This window comes from Alosa alosa, chromosome 19, assembly GCF_017589495.1.
Source record: "Alosa alosa isolate M-15738 ecotype Scorff River chromosome 19, AALO_Geno_1.1, whole genome shotgun sequence".
NCBI lineage: Eukaryota > Metazoa > Chordata > Actinopteri > Clupeiformes > Clupeidae > Alosa > Alosa alosa.
This window is the reverse complement of record NC_063207.1, coordinates 25,399,825-25,420,208: the sequence shown is the minus strand read 5'-3', so window position 1 is coordinate 25,420,208 and position 20,384 is coordinate 25,399,825. Positions and strand designations below refer to the sequence as shown.

The window sequence follows — 20,384 nt, the reverse complement described above, 5'->3', positions numbered from 1 at the left end:
ATTATATTATATTCAGCACTGAAATTAAAGTAACATTAACATTGCATGACACAGTTACAGAACTTTTTGTTACTTCATTGTAAAGTTAAAACAAAAAGACTACATAACTTTTTTCTCTTTTATTACCAAAGCAAAGAGACAAATACAACTTTCACTTTTGGCCTTTTATTGTAAAGGCAAACATTTCTACAGTTTTCTTTAGCTCTGAGTTTTATTACTTAACATGCATGCATAGCAGTTGTTATTCATATGAGGACAAGTAGACATTCAATCTTGCTCTGATGACATCATCTGGATTGCTGCCCTCTAGTGGTCATTTAGAAGTAGCTCTGCAGTGGCTCTCCCAGGATGGTCTCCATTTCATTGATTACCTTCTGAACCTGGTGTTCCACTTCTTCACACTCATCTAGCAGATACAAATATATGAGTTATATTAACAAATTCACAAGTCTCTTCAGATTACAAACAGACACTGTGATTTGCAAAAGCTCTTACCCTCCATGAGTTCAGCCAGGAAGGGGATGGTTTCAGGCAGCAGGACCATGTAATTCTCCTTCAGTCTCGTAGCAAGCTCCAGCACCATGAGCAAAGCTGAAAACCGCACCTGGGGACAACAGGAATAGACACTCATTATCAAATCACGAAAGAGAGAGAAAAGCAGCCTTAGGTAACTATGAATAGTATTAGGTCAGTGTCAGCGCATTGCTCTCCACAAATATCTGCACAATTTAAGGGACCGTACCTTCGGAGAGCTGTGCCGTGTTTTCAGCAGGACCTGGTAGTTAAGGACCTTCCACTGGGTGTCATCTCCCATAGCAACGGCAAACTGACCAATGCAGGGCACCAGGTGTTTGGTGACTCTGGTTTGGTAGACCTCCTCTCCACCCAACATGTTCTCCAGCTGTGGACAGAAACTGAAAAAGTGAAGGAACTGCCATAACCAGAGCCATTATGAGATTATGGGGAGCATAGGTATTCATTTATCCATAACCAGAGCCATTATGAGATTATGGGGAGCATAGGTATTCATTTATCCATAACCAGAGCCATTATGAGATTATGGGATGCATAGGTATTCATTTTTCTCCATAACCAGAGCCATTATGAGATTATGGGATGCATAGGTATTCATTTATCCATTTCATGTCAATTTGGAAAACAAGCTGAAGGAAACATGAAGGGTTGGTTTTCTGGACCTGGATTAAATCTGGATTAAATCTGGATTAAATCTAGTTTTGTTTTGAAAGAGAATGTATTCAACTAAAATATAGCTTTTAGTCTAGGACTAGACCTAATCCTGATTGCTGGGCTGGCCTGCATGGGTTTGGTGGCCCTGAAAACCATGCTGATGTGGGTGATGCGTTGGGTCAAGAAAGCCCGTCTCACCTGATCCACAAGAGGGTTCATGAGGGCGTCTGCCCTCTCCTTGCTGAGGAAGCGCATTGTGTCGTATAGGAAGACCTTCTGCAGGCAGTCCAGGACATACTGCAGCAGTTGGCAACTCTTCTCCTGGTCATCATCTTCATCGAAGAAGGCTTCATCTAGTAGACGTGAAAGAGAATATAGAAAACTATTTTATCAACAGAAGCTTGACAAACACATCAGTCAAGAAAGGGACACCTTCAAGCCGCTAATACCCAGGTTACCACAAATGTATTTGGGCATGCACGTATAGGCCACAAAGGAACCATTTTGTTCTGCAACCTGTTTAGTTTGTGGCACGACTGTTTGTTTTTGACAAGGATCCCATTGGGTAGTTTGCTTAGTTACAGTTTTATTTAAAATGACAACTTCAGGGTCACCACACACCTGTATTAGCTGAGTGAATCTGGCGGAGGAGGTCAGAGAATGGCTTCACCAGCTGGCCAGCGAAGAGCACAAACAGCCCCTTCAGCTTCTCTGCAATGCTGTCCGACAGGCGGTAAAATGTCAGCTGTCGGTCTTTGGCTGCGCCATCCGTCTTGCACCAGTCAAATAGCTGCAAACAGACAAATGCTGATTATCAACATCTGAAAACACTTGGCATTTTGCACACAAAGTGAATAAATTTCAAATTTAGTCAAAGTGAATACATTTCAAACAGAAAGTGCAGGAAAATATGAATATATAAAAAAGAACCTACTTTGAAGAAGAGAGGCCTAAAAGTGACCTCTGAAAGCTTCATGACCATGCCCAACAGACAATCGATCACTGAGCCCTCAATCTCTTTGGTCTTCTCCAGATCACCCTAGAATGAAAATAAATATTCACAATTAAATAACATCACCACATTGAACATTCACGCTTAACTACACTGTGATGACCATGGTGAGTACCTGACAGTGTTGGGCTCGGAAGTCCAGCGCTGACAGGAAGAAGGTGGTGAGCTCTGACTGGTGGGAGTTGAGTAGGTCCTTTTCCATGTGAGCGATGTGTTCTTTCAAAATAGTCATTAATGGCCCAAGACGGTTCTGAGGAAACAGGGTTAAAACCTCAGCTCAATTCTAAAGCACTGCTAACTTCTCAATGCAAAAGTAAGCTTGTTCAGTGTGCCAAGGTCTCAGGGTCTGATTCAATTTATAACCTGATCGTTGACTCACCTGCTGGGACTCCACAAGACTTTGGTAAGACTTGGTAACTGTGGGCAGTAGTACCCTGGGCGGCAGCTTGGTGGCCAAGGTTGTGCGGAGTGAGGATAGGCGTGCTGCCAACTGGGGGCACGTGGTGGTCTGCTCTGCCACCCGAGTCAGACGTGTCACCTGGCAACGGCAAAAAGGGCATCAGCTTTCAGCATTCAGCAATGTCATGTAAGACTCAATAGGAACATGATGTTTTTAATTGATACTGCACTTTATAATGTACATGTATTTACATTCAATGACTGAAAAACAAATGTTTTGTTTTTTTTGGAGAAGATAAATCTCTTTCCCAAAATCTATTGTGTGTATTGTGTTTATGTGTTTGTAGGGCTCTGAAGCTGCTGAGGTGTTTACCTGCAGCAGTGTGTCCAGCAGGTATGGGCTGATGAAGTGGGGCAGCGTCTCAGAGACCTTCTGCAGAGCCGTTACAGCGCTCAGCAGGTAGATCTCATTGGATAGCAGGTCCTTACGCTCAGCCAGTGTGTTCAGCACCGCTGGCATCAGTCTGTAATACCCATAATGCATCATCAGTGTTCAACCGAAAAAGGACGTCTCATACATTTTACTACAAAATCAGGGAAGGACAGAACATTTAGAATTCTAGTATATATAAGGGAAATTTGGTCTCTGCATTTATCCCAATCCGTGAATTAGTGAAACACACACATTCTAATGAATAGCTCAACCAAAAACAATACATTCTCTTTCAAAACAAAACAAAAAACATATACTGCAAAGAAGACTCATTCACGACACGTTTTGAGTTGCATAAAACAGCAGCAATAGCATCTAAAGAGCAGCACTGAGATGTGGCTCTTATGAAAAACTAGCACAAAGAGACACTAAGGAGAAATAGATTAAGAAGAAAAAAAAACCCTAAATTCTAAACCTAGACTCAAGTCTTGAGTTGTTAATCTCCTCCGCAGTCTCTCTCCTGACCTGTGGAGCTGTGGGATGGCCAGAGCCTTCAGGGTGCTGGTGACCTCAGCGATGCAGAGCAGGGCACTGCCCATCACGTTCCTCTCCTCGCGGGGCAGCAGCAGCAGCTCCACAGCGCGGCTCAGCACCGGCACGAAGGCCTCAGGGTGGCCAGCCCCAAAGCTGCGGCACAGAAGCTTGAGGCTGTAGAGGGCCGTCTGCCGGTTGATGGCCTGCTCCTCCTGTTCCTGGGTCTCGCCCGGACGCTGTGGGCCTCCGCGGCCCAGAACGGCCAGCAGGTCTCCAGTGAGTGGAAGCAACGCCACCACCTAGGGGAAAATGGAAGGTTAAGACCTAGCCTATCTGCAAGAGCATAGAATGATACACTTCGAAAGTTGGGCTTAAAAAGAACTCACGTGTCCATTGTGGTAACTAAGATGTCATTTAACTCAGTGGTTCTTAAGCTTTTTGTCTCACGACCCCCCCAAAAAACACAGGCAAAATCTTACGACCCCCTTCTCTCTAACTGGAAAAATGTGTTTTTACTTTGGAAAATGTTCTCCTCTCGGAAATGGTCTCCTCTCATAGGTAGGCTATGTCAACACCAAAGGCATTAATGTCAATAGCAGCTTTTGACAATCTGATTTATTATTTTCAAAAGATAACTGGCAGTCATCTAATGTATTTCTGCCGCTCCTGTGGTAAAAAAAAGGCTGCAGGGTGTTTTGTCACTGGTAAGCATCTTCAGGCTCATCATTGCAAGAGGCAGAGGTCTGAGTTTGCGTTTGCGTAAACAGAACCTCCACTTTCGAAAAGAACATTATGGAAACACTGAATTGGAAGCCTACATCTAGAGCTACTGATTATCCCAGTTTTCAAATATGTTGGACTAAAAACCTTTAGAAATGTATTTCATGCATTAATGCAATCATTTTGCGACCCCTCCCACATTTTTGGCTACCCCGTGTTTAAGAAGCACTGATTTAGCTAATGAGATTATGTGCGTGTCTATTTAGCACTGACCTGCTCTTCCTGCCACTGAGTCTTCTGCTGTAGTTTGTTGTTGAGCAGCTCCATGGCTTTCCTCCTCACTGAGGGCAGCTGGTTCCCCATCAGGCCTCTGATCACCTTGATGAAGGTGTCTGTGGGGAGCAGAGAGTTCACCTGTAGGGGGAAGAAAAGAACATCAGACACAGCACAAGTGTTCTCAATCGGAAAGTCACATCATCTTAGACATCGCTGTTTACTACACCCAGTCGTCTGGTTCTATTTCATTTCTACTGACCGCCAGAGGCGGTGCTTTCAGCACCTGGATTTCCATCACATGCACGTGCAGGTCGAGTGTTTATATCAACAAAGTCACTCGTGACATGGGGTGACGCATGACCCCGCCCCGGTACTTAAGGTGCGCTCACCCCGGAAGTGACCTCTTGGCGGTCTTCTCGTCCGCCTTCCGAGTGACTGCCAAGCTCTGGCGGTCATCCGAAAATCATAGAACCGCGGTTACATACGTAACCATCGTTTTAATGGTGGCGACAGACGTGAGATTCTTACTTTGTCTAGGACTTCGTAGGACTTGTTGAGCAGTGCTCTCCAGAATTTGGCCGTGGGGTTGTTGCAGTTGTCCTCCACACAGCGAGCCACAGTGTGGATGTAGCACAGAATCTCCTCAAGTAGACTGGGGACCAACGACAAAATGAAAATCAATTTGACTGAAAGAATGGCATACCAATTCCTAACTATTTGCTGCAGACAATCTGCTTTTCATGAATATGAGTGAGATGATGTGTACCTCTGCTGAAGGGCCTGCATGGTTTCAATGGACACTTCTTCCTGATCTGCCACCTGAAGGATACCACAAGGTTCAGCAAAAACATATAGGAGACCTTTCAAAAGACAACAAACTAAACCTCTTACATGCTCATCCACTGGTAACATACATACCTTTCCAACAAAGCGGTTAGAGGCCAGTAGTTGGGACATGAAGGAGACAGACAGGAATTTGAAATGGCGAAGCTCCTTGCTGCTGTGAGCTTCAATGCTGAAGATGAGTTCCATGGCTGTCTCTTCTGTCTTCTTGGCCCGTGCTTTTCTGGTGTCAGAATCTATTAATATGCACACTATAGGTGAGGCCTCAGCAGAATAGAAATGGACCATCAAAATCAGACATATATTTGCATAAATAATAAATAAACATTGTATACTGGAATGTGTGTGATGAGTAGGGTACTGAGTTTTTGCTCACCATCCTCTTTGTCTTGAGGCAATACCATGAGATACTTCAGGATTTTAATGAGAGATGTGAGCTGGTCTTTCACCTCAAATTCACAGCAGATTGAAATCCAGAAGTCCACATCGTTCTCCAGAGCCAAATCCTATACATTACAAATTCAGTTAATGTGTACAGTAATGTATGTTAGGGTTACATTCACAAACAACAATAATTCAATAAAACTGTTTAGGAGTATGCAATAACCCAAAATATCTAGGCTGAAAAGTTTTAAACTTCCTCAGACTGGCTCCTCTTACATTATGCAAGCTTTGTGCCTTGTTATGTCTGTGGCATCTCCATCTTGTGTTTGCTATCAATTTTGATGCGTCTGCCTGTTTATCTGTCTGCCTACCTTCTCTGTAGCGCTGACGTTGGCTGAGGTCTGGGTGGCGTGCTGCTTGAACAGCAGCAGCAGGAGCATCCACAGGAAGCGGGGTGGGCTCAGGGTGACCATCAGCTGGGAGAGGATGGGCAGGCGTCGGTGCTCGGGCACGTGGGGCAGCGCGTCCGTGAACACGTGCATGATCTTGGTCACCACGCACTCCATGTGGGCCTCGGACTGGGCAGAGCCGCCTTCGTAGGCCTGAGGAGGACACAAGTCACACTGTCTCAAAACCACAGGACAAAAGGAAGCAACTGGGCTCTTTTTCTAGGAGCCCAAGGTCAGACAGACTGGCCATGGTCTGCACTGCTGGTGGAGAGAGCTCACTTACTTGTATGAGAGCAGGAATGACTGTCTGCACAGTTTTGTTAATGACTTGGAAGCTGTAGGCATCATCCAGGCGCATGATGTTGGCGCCCATGAAGGTGAATATAGGCATGATGTTGTGAAGGACCTTCTCCTGTAAAAAGAGACACGAAAAAAGGAACATCAGTTATTTAGTTCAGGTTCCTAGCTTTATCTTTGAGCACGACGAGAGCCGAAAGCAGACTATACTAGACTGAACATTACACTTAAAAGGCTACATAGCACTAAAACAAAAGTCGATCCATTCCACAGGGGGCGGTACTCACAGGGAAGACACCAGCCACAGTGCCCAGCAGCAGCAGAGCATGGTGGTGGGTCTGGGGCATGTCCGACACCCTCACACACTGAACCACAAGCTCCACATTCATCTTGTCCTCGTCGAGAATCTCTGTGAGGAGACAAGCACAAACAGGAGCTCAGTTCAGACCGTGGTTCATAATAAAGCCATTAGCCAAAACCAAACACAACAACATGTAGCATGTCCTCAGGTCACATAGGTCAAGACATCAGATGTTTGTACCTTGGCTGACTGGCTTGCCATCGGGAGAGATCTTCTGGCAGACGTTGAGCAGGCAGCTGAGAAGAAGCTGTTTGGTGTACTCCATGTTGCCATGCTCTGCTGACTGCACCTCCAGACTCCTAGAAACAAAAAACACCCGCCATGAAAACACAACACAACAGATTTAATTCTAATGTATACAAATGGCATACTTAATAATAGCCTACAGTACATCCTTTAGTATAGGTTGACCTATTCAACGACAATTGATTCTTTTTGAGCAATTAAAGTTCTTAGAGATACTGTTGTGTACAATATAAATTTAGTAAAGTATTTTGTAACATATTGAACCAAATTGAATTGCTTGCATACTGCTGTGTAGAACATAAATTGAACCCTTTTGTGCTGTTACGGAAAGAAGCATTAATCCTTTGAGGCCTAGGCAGTGTAATGTCATTGTAAGGGCCCTCTATACATGCTATATCTTGTTTTTTTGTATTTTCCAGGACTGTCATGGATTTTTACCCATCTGAGAAAGTATAATGGGGTAACACTTGCATATGTCTTTTATGTCAGCCTTTATATCAAAGAAAAATAATTTTTGCATTAATGTCACCAGGAAGCATGTCAGTAGAAATAACTATCCATTTTAGGTGGGATTGTTTGGAATCTAGCAATATAAGAATCATGTTGGTGGGATATTCTATGGCTTAGCAATTTACAAGAATATGTACTCAGACCTGCCAACCCAGAACAGATATTATGAGTACAACTTTTTTTTAGCTCATCTTGGTGTAGATGTGTGTGGCCAAATATCAGCGCAACATATAAATATATTTTGGATAGTTGACTCATTTATTAATGTCAAATATCTAAATTTAAGCTGAGCGTGTAACTGAAAATAATAACTTTTTTTGTTATTATTTACCACCTTTCACAAAGATGATGCATTTAACTGGTAACAATAGTCTTGTATCTTACCATTCAGTTTAGGATCACAAAGGTGGCTAGGCAACATCAGAATGTTATAGACACACATAGCAATAGTAAACTGGAACTTTTGTTCACCCTTTTATGAGTTTGTGTACAAGTTGGCTGGTTTCAGATTTGTTGATAAATTGATTTTCGGACTTTGATTTCTGGCGATCTGATTTTAATGTGGTTCTGCTGGTTTTTAGCCTGCTGCCTAGCAGCACGGCAGGATGAGCACAGTTCAGATAGAGCCATTAAGAAGCGCGTGAAAAAATACAGACTGGAGGAACTAAAGAGAGAACTGGAGGCTTTGGGGGTTAACGTTGATGGACATGGACAAAACATAGATGAAAATAAAAACAAAAGCAAAAAGACCAAAAAGGAACTCCAAAAGGTCCTAATAAAGAAGCTGAAGCAGGTCAAGGACGGCAGAACTGGCCTGGACAAGAGGGCTAGGGAGAGGGCAGAAGGACTAACTCTGCCCATGGAGATCCCAGAAGACGTCCTAAATGTTCTTCATGACCTTGATGGATTCTTGGACAAAGAGTTGGAAGACTGTGAGAGAAATGAACAGAGGGATGACGATGTGAAAGCTGTGCTCGACAGTCTCCTAGATAAAGTGGACTCGACTCTGGGTGAGTAGAAGACATCTGCTCTTATTGGGTTTAAGAAGTAGCCTTGCATCACCAGACCTGACTTGAGCTCGGAGCAGTAAGTGGGCTACGTAAAAAGTATGCTCACATTTAAAACATCAAAATGGTTCAGCATTGAATTTGAATAAATTGTTCCCCCATTATGTTTAGCTTCAGAAGGACTGAAAGACGAAGAAGAAAAGAAGAGAGTCTTGAGGCCAGAGGTTGGAGACAGGAAGGAGGAGGCTGAGCGGGAAGCGAATTTCTGGAGTGCCAGAGAGAACCACAAAGCCTCCGTCCCTAGGAGGAGGTTTCGGGGGGCAAGACACAGCAGTGTGTGACTGTGTGAACGATTGACAAGGACTTAACTTATCAAAAACCATCAATAAAGCAGATACAATTTGTAGTGATCTTAATGTTTCTCCACGATTCATTTCTCAAATATAATTCTGCATCCTAATGACTCATACCAAGCTGTTCCAATGAGTTTCATGAATTAATTAGGGAATGAATTGCTTTATTCACTTAAATGTTGTCACTGAACCACTGGATGAAGAATGTGTCTAATACTCCTTTGCATTTGTGACTTGTGAAGTAACCTGCTCTTGCATACGTGCAGATGCCGTGTACCCAAAAGCACAGTTTATCTGTGCATGCCAAGACCAACTTTTGATTCTTTGATAAGGACAAGAAATTCATTATTTTGGGTTGCTATTACATTAGAATTACAGACCAAAGACCATGTAGAAATGTGCTGTAATTTCAAAACCGGATTACTCAGGAACAGTTTAGTTTATTGTACAGCGGAATGCTTTAAATCCCCATATTTGGTAAGGTCTGCTCTTTATTTTGATAGTTTGTCATGTGTTCAGTCAAGAGTTTGTGAGATATTCCGCCGAGAAGAATGGGTGGACGCTGTATGCATAATGTAATATGACTGAATTTAGCACGAATTTGGTTAGACCTATTCTTCCATATCAGTATGTTCTCGTTATCATTTTCATCAGGTAAGTAATTTCGTTAAGAAAATATAAAATCTAAATGAACAAACTGAAGAGGTTACCGCATTCATCCGATCTGGCCCACTTCAAGCTATGGGTCTACCTTTTAAGCTGAAGTATTTCTTAGATTTGTGAAAAGTAGTGGCCAAAGGCATTGTGACAGGAGACAGAGATCTTGCACACCACCCCATACCTGGCCAGGAGGTTAAACAGAGCTGGCACCAGGATCTGTGGCCTCTTGAGCTTCTTCTTGTGCTGCAGCAGCTCCAGGATGAGGGTCACCCTCTGCCAGGAGACGGACGCAGTCTCCTCAGCAGGGGCCGCGGCATCCTGCCCTTTCCTTCAAAACGCACAGCAATACAGGCACATTATAAAGCGGGACAAAGTTTCTAGATAGTAAAGATCCGTTCTATTTAGAGGTCAGTTTTATCCTCCTGAGGAGGATGAGCCTGTCCATGGAGTGGCACCTACTTCAGTCTCATACTCCTACGAGTCTGCACCACGCTCGTAGACACTTTGGGTTTTTCTACAGGCGTCAACTCATTAGCCACCAGCTCAGCATCCACAGCGATCTACACACCAGGAGGAGATCAAATGATTTTGGGGTCATCTCTCAGGCCACTGCTGAGACGAGTAAATGTCGAGTAGTAATATAACAACATGCAGTGCATTCTAATGAGATTTCAGACATTACCGCTTTGAAGACATTGTTTATGGTCTGGGCACAGACTGGATTCTTGCAATCCACCAGCAAATCAAACATGACTCCCAGAATTCTTTGCTGGACCTTCTCATCACCAAGAGCTGAGAAGAAGGCCTTGGTAATCTGCAGACAAAACATTTCTCCATGAGACTGAGGCTATGGAGGATTAGGGAGAAAAAGCACTACAAAATACTACTAGACCACTAGAGCACTAAGAGCCCACCTTCTCCAGACCCATGACCTGGACGCTGGGGAGCGTGGGGTAGGGCTGGGCCCGGGTGCCCATGGCTTTGAGGAGGACGTCCAGGCTGCGGGGCTCGCTGGCCAGGAGAGGGGCCGACTGCTCGTCGAACTTGCCCAGCATGAGTTGCACCAGCAGGCCCTCGTCGCCCTCGAATGCAGAGATGTCGGAGCCAAACTGGTCCAGCAGAAGATCCAGCGGGGTTAGGACGATGGCCAGCACTCTCTACGCAGGACCACAATGACAATTAATATCTCAGTTAATGGCTACAACAAGCCCATAGGACTAGCATCTACAGTGGAAATATGAACGTGGTGACATCTAATATGATATCAGTGCAGCAGCATACACTAATTTGGAATCAAGCCTTTAACTCACTGAGTGCCAAAAACGTAATATTACGTTTTTCCTTCCCATGCGTTGAGTGCCAAAAACGCATGGGAAGCTTTTTTTTTAAATTACGAAACTAGACACTCTAACACACCTTATATGTGATTTTGGGAACTCTGTGATGAATTTAAATGAAATATATGACGATCGAAAACTCATGAAAACGCACAATCTGGACATTTTATCTGGACATTTTATCATAACTCGGTTGCCGCTTTGGGTCGAATCAGTGATCATGCACGTGAGCTCAAAACCAGGCCATTTCGTGGGTCTATCCCTAGGTGGCAGTCTCGCCAGGTCTCGCTAGGTCACTTCCCGGAAACTTTACAGGCAACACTTCATATTTCATGAAAGACGTTATATCTCGATTTCTAGAAAAAAAAAACAGCGATTTTGATGAAAACTAGCCACTGTTTAGCTTGCGATTTCTCAGGAAAAGAGGCGTGTAGAAATACATGGTTTGCACCCACTGAGAGCTTAAAGTCTCACCTTTCAAACGAGCCATTGTATTTGTTCATAGCTATAACACAGAATATGCTGTGGCTGTACAAAAATCATCAACAATGGTCTAGATTGCTGGCACTCTAGGACAAAGCTTCCGAAAACAGCTTGGCATTCAATGAGTTAAAGGAATACACCAACTTAGCTAAATTACCTACAAGGGGGCTACTAGTATAACCCACTTCAAGTAAATTATGCTAGGCTAGGCTAAAGGTATTAAACTGGGTAATTGCACACACAGAGAAGAGACTTCTTATCTAATTCTGGGGAAGATGGCAATTAATCTAGTGTCCCAAAAAAGTTGGGGTGTTCCTTTAAATGTCACAGTACAGTAGTCATTGCGTCAATGCTGTTAACAGAAATTGGTCTCACCTCTCCATTGACCTCTTGGAGAGCCCTGAGCAAGGCTTTGCCCATGTAGGCTGGACAGCTGGGGCTCTGGACACACTTCACCAGCTGCTCCACGGCCACCAGCTGCTTGCTCTTCTTGGCTCCTGCCGAGAGGGCCTCCTCATACAGCTTCCCGAGGGCCTGCAGGGAAAAGACATTAGCCTCTGCTCAAGCACATTTACCATCATGTTATGGGAGGCTGGGGTTTGACAGTAATCAGCAATAATAAGTTTTAAATTTGACATGTAATACTCAAAGGCCAGCTTTCTGGACAAGGTTAGCATATTTCAATATATATTAATAGGAACGTTTGATATTCTGTTGGTATGGGTAGGAAAACTGCATCTGGGTGAAATATTGTTGTGTAGGTTGTGTAGGCTGGGCCTGGCTAGCTGACCTGGCTGAGGTAGGCCGGGTCAGAGATGAGCTCCTCTGTGGCCTTAAGCAGGGCCGTGACCATAGGGATGAACGGAGAGGAGCTGGCCGCCGGGAGGGCCTGCAGACAGGCCACCGCTGCCCTGCGCACCTCACACACTGGAGAGCACAGACACACCAGCAGGGAGGGTACCACTGATGGGAAAGACACACACACACACACACACACACACACACACACAGTACTGTTTAGGCACTGAACAGAGGCTTATAATGACACTTCAAAATGTCATCTCTACGCCTGCCTGAATTTTATCACTGAATACAGGAAATATACTAAACTTTACTTTACAAACCATATTTCAGGAAAACATATTTTTAATATAATCAAACATTATAACAAATAATTATGATAAACATGCTGGGTAAATTACCATCACAGTTAATCAAAAACAAAGAGACTGATGGTTTGACGTTGGATACCTGGAGATGAGTCCGCTGCCAACGCGGTGAGGTTCGGGGGGGACTGGGCGGCCAGGAGGGCTTTGCCCACGTACAAAGCCTGGGTCTGCAGGATGGCACTCACTTTACACTCCAGCTGGTCGCTCAGGTTGCAGCTGTAGCCCCACAGCAGAGACAGGAACTTGAAGAGCTCCAGAGAGTTGCTCAGGTGCACCTGGAACACGCCAACTCCACCATTAGGACTTATGGTCACAACGTGCGTCATTATTTTATTACTTAGTTTGCGTGTTTGTTGTATATGAGGTTTTGAAACCACAGGAAAAAAATACTGGGACAATGCTTTGATTAGTAATGACGTGAGAAGAGCATAATGCAACACTCTAAGGTCCTTTACACACACACCTGGAAGAGCAGCTGCAGGAGGACCCTGAAGCTAGAGGTCAGAGGTCCTTGACTGGCCCCTGTGATGACCGCGTCAAAGAGGCGACACAGGAGGCGCAGGTAGCAGCATGTACTCGTGTCCAGCTTCTCTGGGTTCCACCACGTCTCCCCTACAAGACATGTAACAGAGGTCAAAACACAGTCCTGATATGCCCTGCAGTGCTATGGCTTCATCCTCACTGGATATAAGGATTCAACTGTAGATAAACCTTAAACTGTGGTTGTGTACACTGTGTGTACAACTTATTATTCAGCATAACTCACCATCCATCAGACATCACCATTTATGGAAGCAGCTTTTTTAAATCCTCTTTATACTTCAGTACATCTAGTACAGTAGATCTCAGTTTATCTACAACCAAAGCTACAGATCTTTGAGTCGAACATTATGCACACAGCAGAGACAATGACATCAAATCATGTGAAAGGTCACCTTTGAAGCCAGACTGAGGGCTCTTGAGGCTGCTGATGAACTGGCTGAGGAGGGACACCAGCAGCATGGTCTGCTCTCTCTGGGCGTCCTGGCCCGAGCGCAGCAGGTGCAGGTACTCTCCCAGATGCTCCGCCACAAAGGCCGGGGGACAGGTTCCCACAGGCACCTGGGAAACAACGCCGAACAATAAACACACAGACACAGGTTCTGGTTATTTCTGGGAACAATAGTTGCAATCCTACACGACGGAGGAGCACATTCAAAGTGAATATTCATATGTGAATATGACTGCGATTCATTACAGATTTATGAGACTTGCAGCAACACAGAGAAAGATGTTATGATGAATACTAATAGGCCTGATAATGACTGACTGATCATCATTCCACAAAGTGACTTTCCATCACAACATGTCTTTCGGTATAATGGCCCTGGAGTGTCCAGTTGTCTGACCTGTTCTGGAGGCCGGGCGAGGAGCTCCATGATGGCGGGCTCCAGCAGGCTGTAGAGCCTCTGGGCAGTGAGGAGGTGCTGGGTCTCGCTCAGGTCCACTATGCCCTGCAGCAGTGTGTGGCTCAGCACCACAAACGCAGCCCTCTCCCTCACACCACTCTTCTGCTTCTCCAGAGCCTGCGCCACCTCCTCCATCTGCGCACACACACACACACACACACACACACCTCAATAAAGGTTATTGCACACACGAACACAATACAGCACTGGTGTGTGTGTGCGTGTGTGTGTGTGTGTGTGTGTGTGTGTGTGTGTGTGTGTGTGTGTGTGTGTGTGTGTGTGTGTGTGTGACTGCAGACTTACAGTGGTGCGCTTTGAGCCTGCATCCATGGCGGACAGGTTTTTGGTCAGGGTCAGTATGAGCTGCTGGTTGGCCACTCCCACAATGTCAGCTTCAAGAGTTTTCTGCAGCACTTCCTCAAGCACTGGACAACAGTACACATTAAGATGAAATACACAAGCAACACCAGCAGCCAGCAGTTAATACAGCAGTGAGATAAGTGCTATTTCTGCCTTCCACTAACATTGACTTTGAAGACAAGTCCATTTCTTGATCATGGGTACTTATGGATCACACACAAAACCCACTCTGATGGTGATGTGATGGTGAACACTGATCACCATCACATGTATGAACACAACCATACAGTACAAATTCAATTGTATAATGAAGAAAACCCCTTACTGACAAAAAATGCATGTTTGTGCACGTATCCCTCTCTGTGAGCCATGATGGTTACTGTACAGCACTTTGTATTGCAATTTTGCTCAGGGCAACAGTTTGCATTATGTGCTTACATAATTGCAAATGGGTTCTCCAGTGTTTTCTCAGTTAGCCTTTTAAAATGATATCAGATTAGTAAACAGAATGTGCCTTTGCAATTATGTAAGCACATAATGTAAACTGAAAAATGCTGCCCTGATAACAAAAAACAATGCAAATGATCTCAGCTGGTATTCTGTCTATAATGGAGTGGAATAGAAGTGTCTCGACACTTTTGACTGGTAGTGTAAATACACACTGATTGATTGATTGACTGATTACTGCGTACCATTGGCCCAGCCCTTGGTGAGGGGGAGCTGGGAGAGGAGGGAGGTCTGGGCCACATGGCAGGCCAGCTGGAGCTCGGGGGAGTCCGGCACGGGGCTCGTCACCACCAGGTAGGGCAGCAGCTCCCAGCCTACACGGGCCTTCAGTTTCGCGTTGCCCTCCACCACACGGGGGTCGTCCAGGATCTGGATGGCTTGCTTCAGCACAGGGTACCTCCACCACACAGAACACAGAATGTTAACTTAAACATGAACGCAATGGTGAAGCTAGCTGAGAGCTGTAAAGCTGTGAAAGCATTTAAATAACACGGGCCCGGTACGCACCAGTCTCCCTTGGCAGTGAGGTCAGTGCGCTGAAGGAGTGAGAGCAAACTGGAAACTGTGTCCTCACAGTCCAGGCGGTCAACATATAGCTGGACAAGGAGGACAAGGAGATTATATTAGCATGGCAGTTCAACACAATACAGGAAGATGGACTTGCCCATTCTGTTACTTCCTTATTAGTGTATTTAGTGTGTAGAATATATATATAACAAAACACCACTTTACCTCAAGAGCTTGCAAGGCTGCAGAGACCACATCAGGAACGTGATCCTCAAGGCGCTCAAGCAAAGCATCCTTCAGGAAGGCCTCGTCAAAGCCCTCCTAGGAGGACAAATCAGGCACAAGGACACATCAATGTGACAGGAATGTGAAGGATGCTACTTCCAAGCTTAGGTACTTAATAGTACAGAACTGGCTGTCCACAGTGGGATTACATATACATACTGACTAACATACTGGTAAATGGTTCAAGCGACCCACCTGTCCTTTGCGGAGGACCTCCTTCAGGTGCTCCAAAGCCATGTTCCTCACAGCAGGCAGGGGGTGTTTCAGACTGAGCATAAGGGAGGTGTCCGAATCAGCCAGGATCTGCAGGGAACAGTACATAACATACAGTTATAATGATCTGCCCTGTCCACGACCCATTTATGTACAATATGGCCATTCTCGCCACAAACGGTATGATCAAATCGCTGAACAGGTTAATAAAAACAGACAACTGAACACAGTCTAGTTTGAATGTAACTCATCAAGGGTACCTCATATTTGCCACTACTCATGGAGAGAGATATGAACTGGTGGAAAAGGCTTCTGTCCTTGGAAGAAGAGACATCTGGGACATGACTGTCCAAAGCAGCATCCAGAGCTCCAGGATACCTACAACATTACACACAACATCAAAATCACAATACTACTGACAAAGCATAGACAAGTCAGGAATCGTATACAGTATACAGAGGGGTATCAAGCACATCCTCTCCTGAAACTTTCAGACTGTGTTTACTGTGTTTAAGACAGAGAGAATAAACACCTACTTTGATTCAAAGAGTCGCACCACTGGCTGCATTTGCTGGTTTAGGGAGGAGATCTCTTCTGAGGGCAGTTGGTTACCATGGGAGAGGTACTCTTCTAGAAGCAACCTGGAAAAAGACAGAACAAAGTGGCAAAGGGTGAAGGAACAGGGGAGTTAAGAAATGAAAGACATATGATAAATCTATTCTATTTAGTAGTGTTCTACTTCCACAGGCCTTACTTGGCTACTGTGGCATCTAGGCTGCTGGTCAGAGGAACCTCCTGGAGGAGAGAGCTGAATAAACTCCTGTGGCTGCTGGTCTCTGAGGCCACGTCTGTCTGCATCTCCTCCTTCTCATCTGCAAAACACCAGTGAATCCTATTAGGGTGCTACTACTACTAACACACCGTACATGTCCCATACAATTGCCTATCCACATGCTGAAATTAAACTGAATAGCTTTGACTGCTGTGACCAACTGACCCGACTGAGTGATGACAGAGTGAACGAGGAGAGGGAGGAGGTAACGGAGGAGAGGACTGATGTCATATGATGATGCCATGTTCGAAAGTGTGGGGATTAGGTCAGGAACCCCACACAAGTGCCCGTATGCTCTGAAAGGGAAAAAAAAAACATTTAACATCATTAAACACCAAAACTGGGGGTGCTTCCTATTTCCTTTGATTGCAAAAATGGTGCTCAATAAAGTCAATGTCCCAGAAGAGGAGAGATGTTCTTATGTGTCTCAGCATCACTCTGAGGTATAACATCATTTTGCGATGCTGGCAGTCCATACTCACTTTGGTCCCACCGTTCCCTCCTTCTGGTTCTGCAGCAGGACAATGAGGCAGCCCAGGCCCTCTCTGGCCAGCAGCGGGGCCCTGCACAGAGACTTGCTGACCTGCACGGCCAGTGAGTCCACCAGGTGCGCTTCCATGACCACCTTCACCGCCAGCTGGCACACTATCATGTAGGTGGCCGCCTTGTAGTCCACAAGGGAGGACTTCAAGCCCTGGTAACAGGATTTGCATTGATATGTTGTAAGCGTTTTCTACTTGGTGGTTCGCCATATACTTTAACCTGGCATTTGCTGTTACTTAAAATCGTCTTCTTTCACATTAGTATAAAACACCAGCTTTTAGGCTCTTGGCAGGCCATGTCCTGGTGGGATTGAAATGATTTCTGACGCACAGAAATGTGACATTAACCATTTCTGCCTTGAAAATAATTTTAGGGAAATTCAACACATAGGTCATCATAGACTTCCAATGTTTTAATGGCATCTTACCAGCTGTACGTTGGGCAAAATCTTAGCGATGATTGAGTCCGTAATCTTTTCTGCTGCATCCAGAGTTGCTACGATGGTGGATGCGTAGAACGAGAAGATCACACGGAGCTGGGCACAGTGACCGTCGCGGGTGAATTCTGAGTACGCCTGCAAAAGGTGATCATGATTAGGTCTTGAGATTGGCCTTTAAAAAGAGTCACTTTTAAAACCGCCACCATACCACCATGTTATGGCTTACCTTGACTGCCTTGGTGACCAGTTTGCAGATGAAGTTCATGAAACCCAGATCTTTGTAACAATGAGTCAGAAGTGTCCCTTTGGCCAAGGGTACACCTGGTTTCTGAGGGAAGTGCAAAAAACACACAAGCAAAGGTCTATAACATAGTGTACAAAGGATTTAAAAAACGTAAATGCTTTCATCTGAATCTATTCCATAAAGTGCATATCACCTTCTGGCCAGACACACAATGTATGTAGGAACGCTATATACCTGGAGTCCATGTAACCAGTTCCAGCGGTTAGTTGGATCCTCTATATTCAAAAGCTGAATGACTCTGACAAATATTTTGGTCTCATGATACGGTAGAGCACATGCTATAAGACTGTCTGGATTGTATAAATGAATGTGAAACCTGGAAAAAAGTTAAACAAAAAGCAATGTTTTATTAATTACAAAAAATACTACTGCATTTCAAAGACCAACCCATATCAAGCTGAGACTTAGACTAAAGTACCTATGCAAAAGCCACTCGATACACTTCAGTGCTGGTTTCAAAAGGAAGTAGGGAGAAAGGCGAGTGAGGAATAGGTCAATATCGCTGTCCAGCTTCTTATTGACTTCTTTAGACTGGACACTACGTTCCAGATCCATAGAGGCATTGCTGAAGAGTGTCTCTAGAAACTCCTCAAATGCAGGCTCAATCCCCAGTAGTTCCTCCAGTCCATTGCATCCTGCATACATAAGACAGATAATATTATACTATAGACTATTACATGATATATAGGTCTGTTCATAAAACGTTTCTGCCATAGAAAGAATTCGAGGGTCTACTCACCAAGCGCATAGAAGGTGCTTCTATCTGTGCTCGCTGCCTCTTTAGGGTTGAAGAGCAAGGATGCAATCTCCCGTCGGGTGAACAGATTTGGGTCATTTTGGGGCAAGGCCAGGCGCTTTAACTGTTGGGCTAGAGATGTCATCTTGAATTTGTCCTGAAAATATATAGAAAACTGCTGTAGTGCATGTCTTCACAACATGTTCATTCATTCAAATTCAGGCACTACTTTCAACCTAACTTGTTGACTCTGGGGGGTTTACAACCACTGTATGTTGGGGGGTTTACAACCACTACAGTGTTGTCTGATAACTCGGAAATATTTTACATACGACAATACAAGAACAGGTATACGGTTGTAGAAAAGAACACAGAGATATCCTTAACTGTATCATTATTTATATAGCCTCGTTCACATAAACTTGTCACTGGCTAAGTAGCCTGCTACTAACGTTAGCATGTCACACATTCTCGAGTTATATACTCAAGTCTCCTTCCAAAATTAACGCGGAATGAACTAAGAAAGATATACACTCTTCAGTGTAAATGAAATAAGTGTGAATATTTGTGACTGTGTAATAAATTCTTAATTACAGCATGTATACATCTGTTACAATACCTTGTTCAAGCACCTCTTTGCATCCACATGTGTTTTGTGACCCACTACGTCATAGATCTTTGGAAGTACTTCCGGGTAAATCTATGATTCAAAATAAAAGTCGGGAATAGGCTTGAGTTAATGAGCGTATCGGACAAAAACAATTCACATTTTAATGCACTGCTATACAATGGTAGGCTTCTAATTTTTGACATACAATTATATATTAAATACTGTATCAAATGTGTGTTCAAGATCAAGAAGCCAAGTCAGAATGCTGTATACCTTCAACTTATGCTCACCTATAAAACATGTAATTACTTTAACACTAGGCCTAATGGCTAATATAGTTATTTTTTTTTGTAAAGGGCTTCGCTACCCACATTTGCATGAGCCAAGTCGAATTCTATTTTAAACTAATTTGAAAAGCAACACTATTTTTCAGCTATAAACTTTGTTAACTAATTAGTCAAGATGTCATACAGTTTATGAGATTAGGCCTACTGCTTTCAGATGTCTCTGTGCATGTCTCTGTTCAGGGGTGGACAGTAGCCTAATTCTAAGTAGGCTACATTTACTTGATTACTGTACTTAAGTATGATTTTTGAGTATCTGTAGCCTACTTTACTCGAGTGTTATTTTTTACTTTTATACTTGTGACTTTTACTCCACTATAGCCTACATTTGGAAGACAAATACTGTACTTTTGACTCCACTACATTTGAAATATGAGCATGAAGTACTTGTTACTCACTTGTTGCTCATAATCACATTTGATTCTTTAAATGCAATATGATAGACAATAAAAGTTATTTTTTTCAATAGTTCAATTTGAACTTGGTTGAATTGGCTGTGGTAATGATGGTGATGAACAGATTCTTCATCAGAACATCCTCCATATAGAACCCAGAGGAACCTGTTAGCAATTGAGATGAGTGGTGTTAACCAGGC

General features: G+C 44.1%; 2 protein-coding genes across 2 annotated transcripts; one reads left to right on the top strand and one right to left on the bottom strand.

Annotated features, from left to right (window-relative positions):
* Positions 1-149: 149 nt before the first annotated feature.
* Positions 150-19,529, bottom strand: heatr1 (HEAT repeat containing 1). The gene is made up of 45 exons (XM_048228492.1): positions 19,455-19,529; positions 18,839-18,992; positions 18,518-18,734; positions 18,274-18,415; positions 18,022-18,123; positions 17,784-17,930; positions 17,296-17,507; positions 16,979-17,109; positions 16,736-16,853; positions 16,518-16,622; positions 16,242-16,359; positions 15,964-16,071; positions 15,709-15,804; positions 15,484-15,572; positions 15,162-15,373; positions 14,413-14,534; positions 14,050-14,244; positions 13,597-13,762; positions 13,125-13,273; positions 12,744-12,936; positions 12,283-12,455; positions 11,868-12,026; positions 10,587-10,829; positions 10,355-10,486; positions 10,132-10,232; positions 9,854-10,000; positions 7,077-7,195; positions 6,823-6,944; positions 6,522-6,650; positions 6,161-6,391; positions 5,782-5,911; positions 5,481-5,641; positions 5,329-5,381; positions 5,091-5,214; positions 4,560-4,700; positions 3,558-3,865; positions 2,973-3,123; positions 2,580-2,738; positions 2,316-2,450; positions 2,123-2,227; positions 1,810-1,978; positions 1,387-1,541; positions 743-901; positions 496-604; positions 150-406 (listed from the first exon to the last, which is right to left on the bottom strand). The coding sequence occupies exons 2-45, from the start codon at positions 18,978-18,980 to the stop codon at positions 318-320; spliced, it is 6,468 nt and encodes a 2,155-aa protein (XP_048084449.1). The 5' UTR covers positions 18,981-18,992; positions 19,455-19,529; the 3' UTR covers positions 150-317.
* Positions 8,140-9,001, top strand: LOC125284519. Its single transcript, XM_048228493.1, has 2 exons — positions 8,140-8,662; positions 8,831-9,001. The coding sequence occupies exons 1-2, from the start codon at positions 8,212-8,214 to the stop codon at positions 8,998-9,000; spliced, it is 621 nt and encodes a 206-aa protein (XP_048084450.1). The 5' UTR covers positions 8,140-8,211; the 3' UTR covers position 9,001.
* Positions 19,530-20,384: the final 855 nt, after the last annotated feature.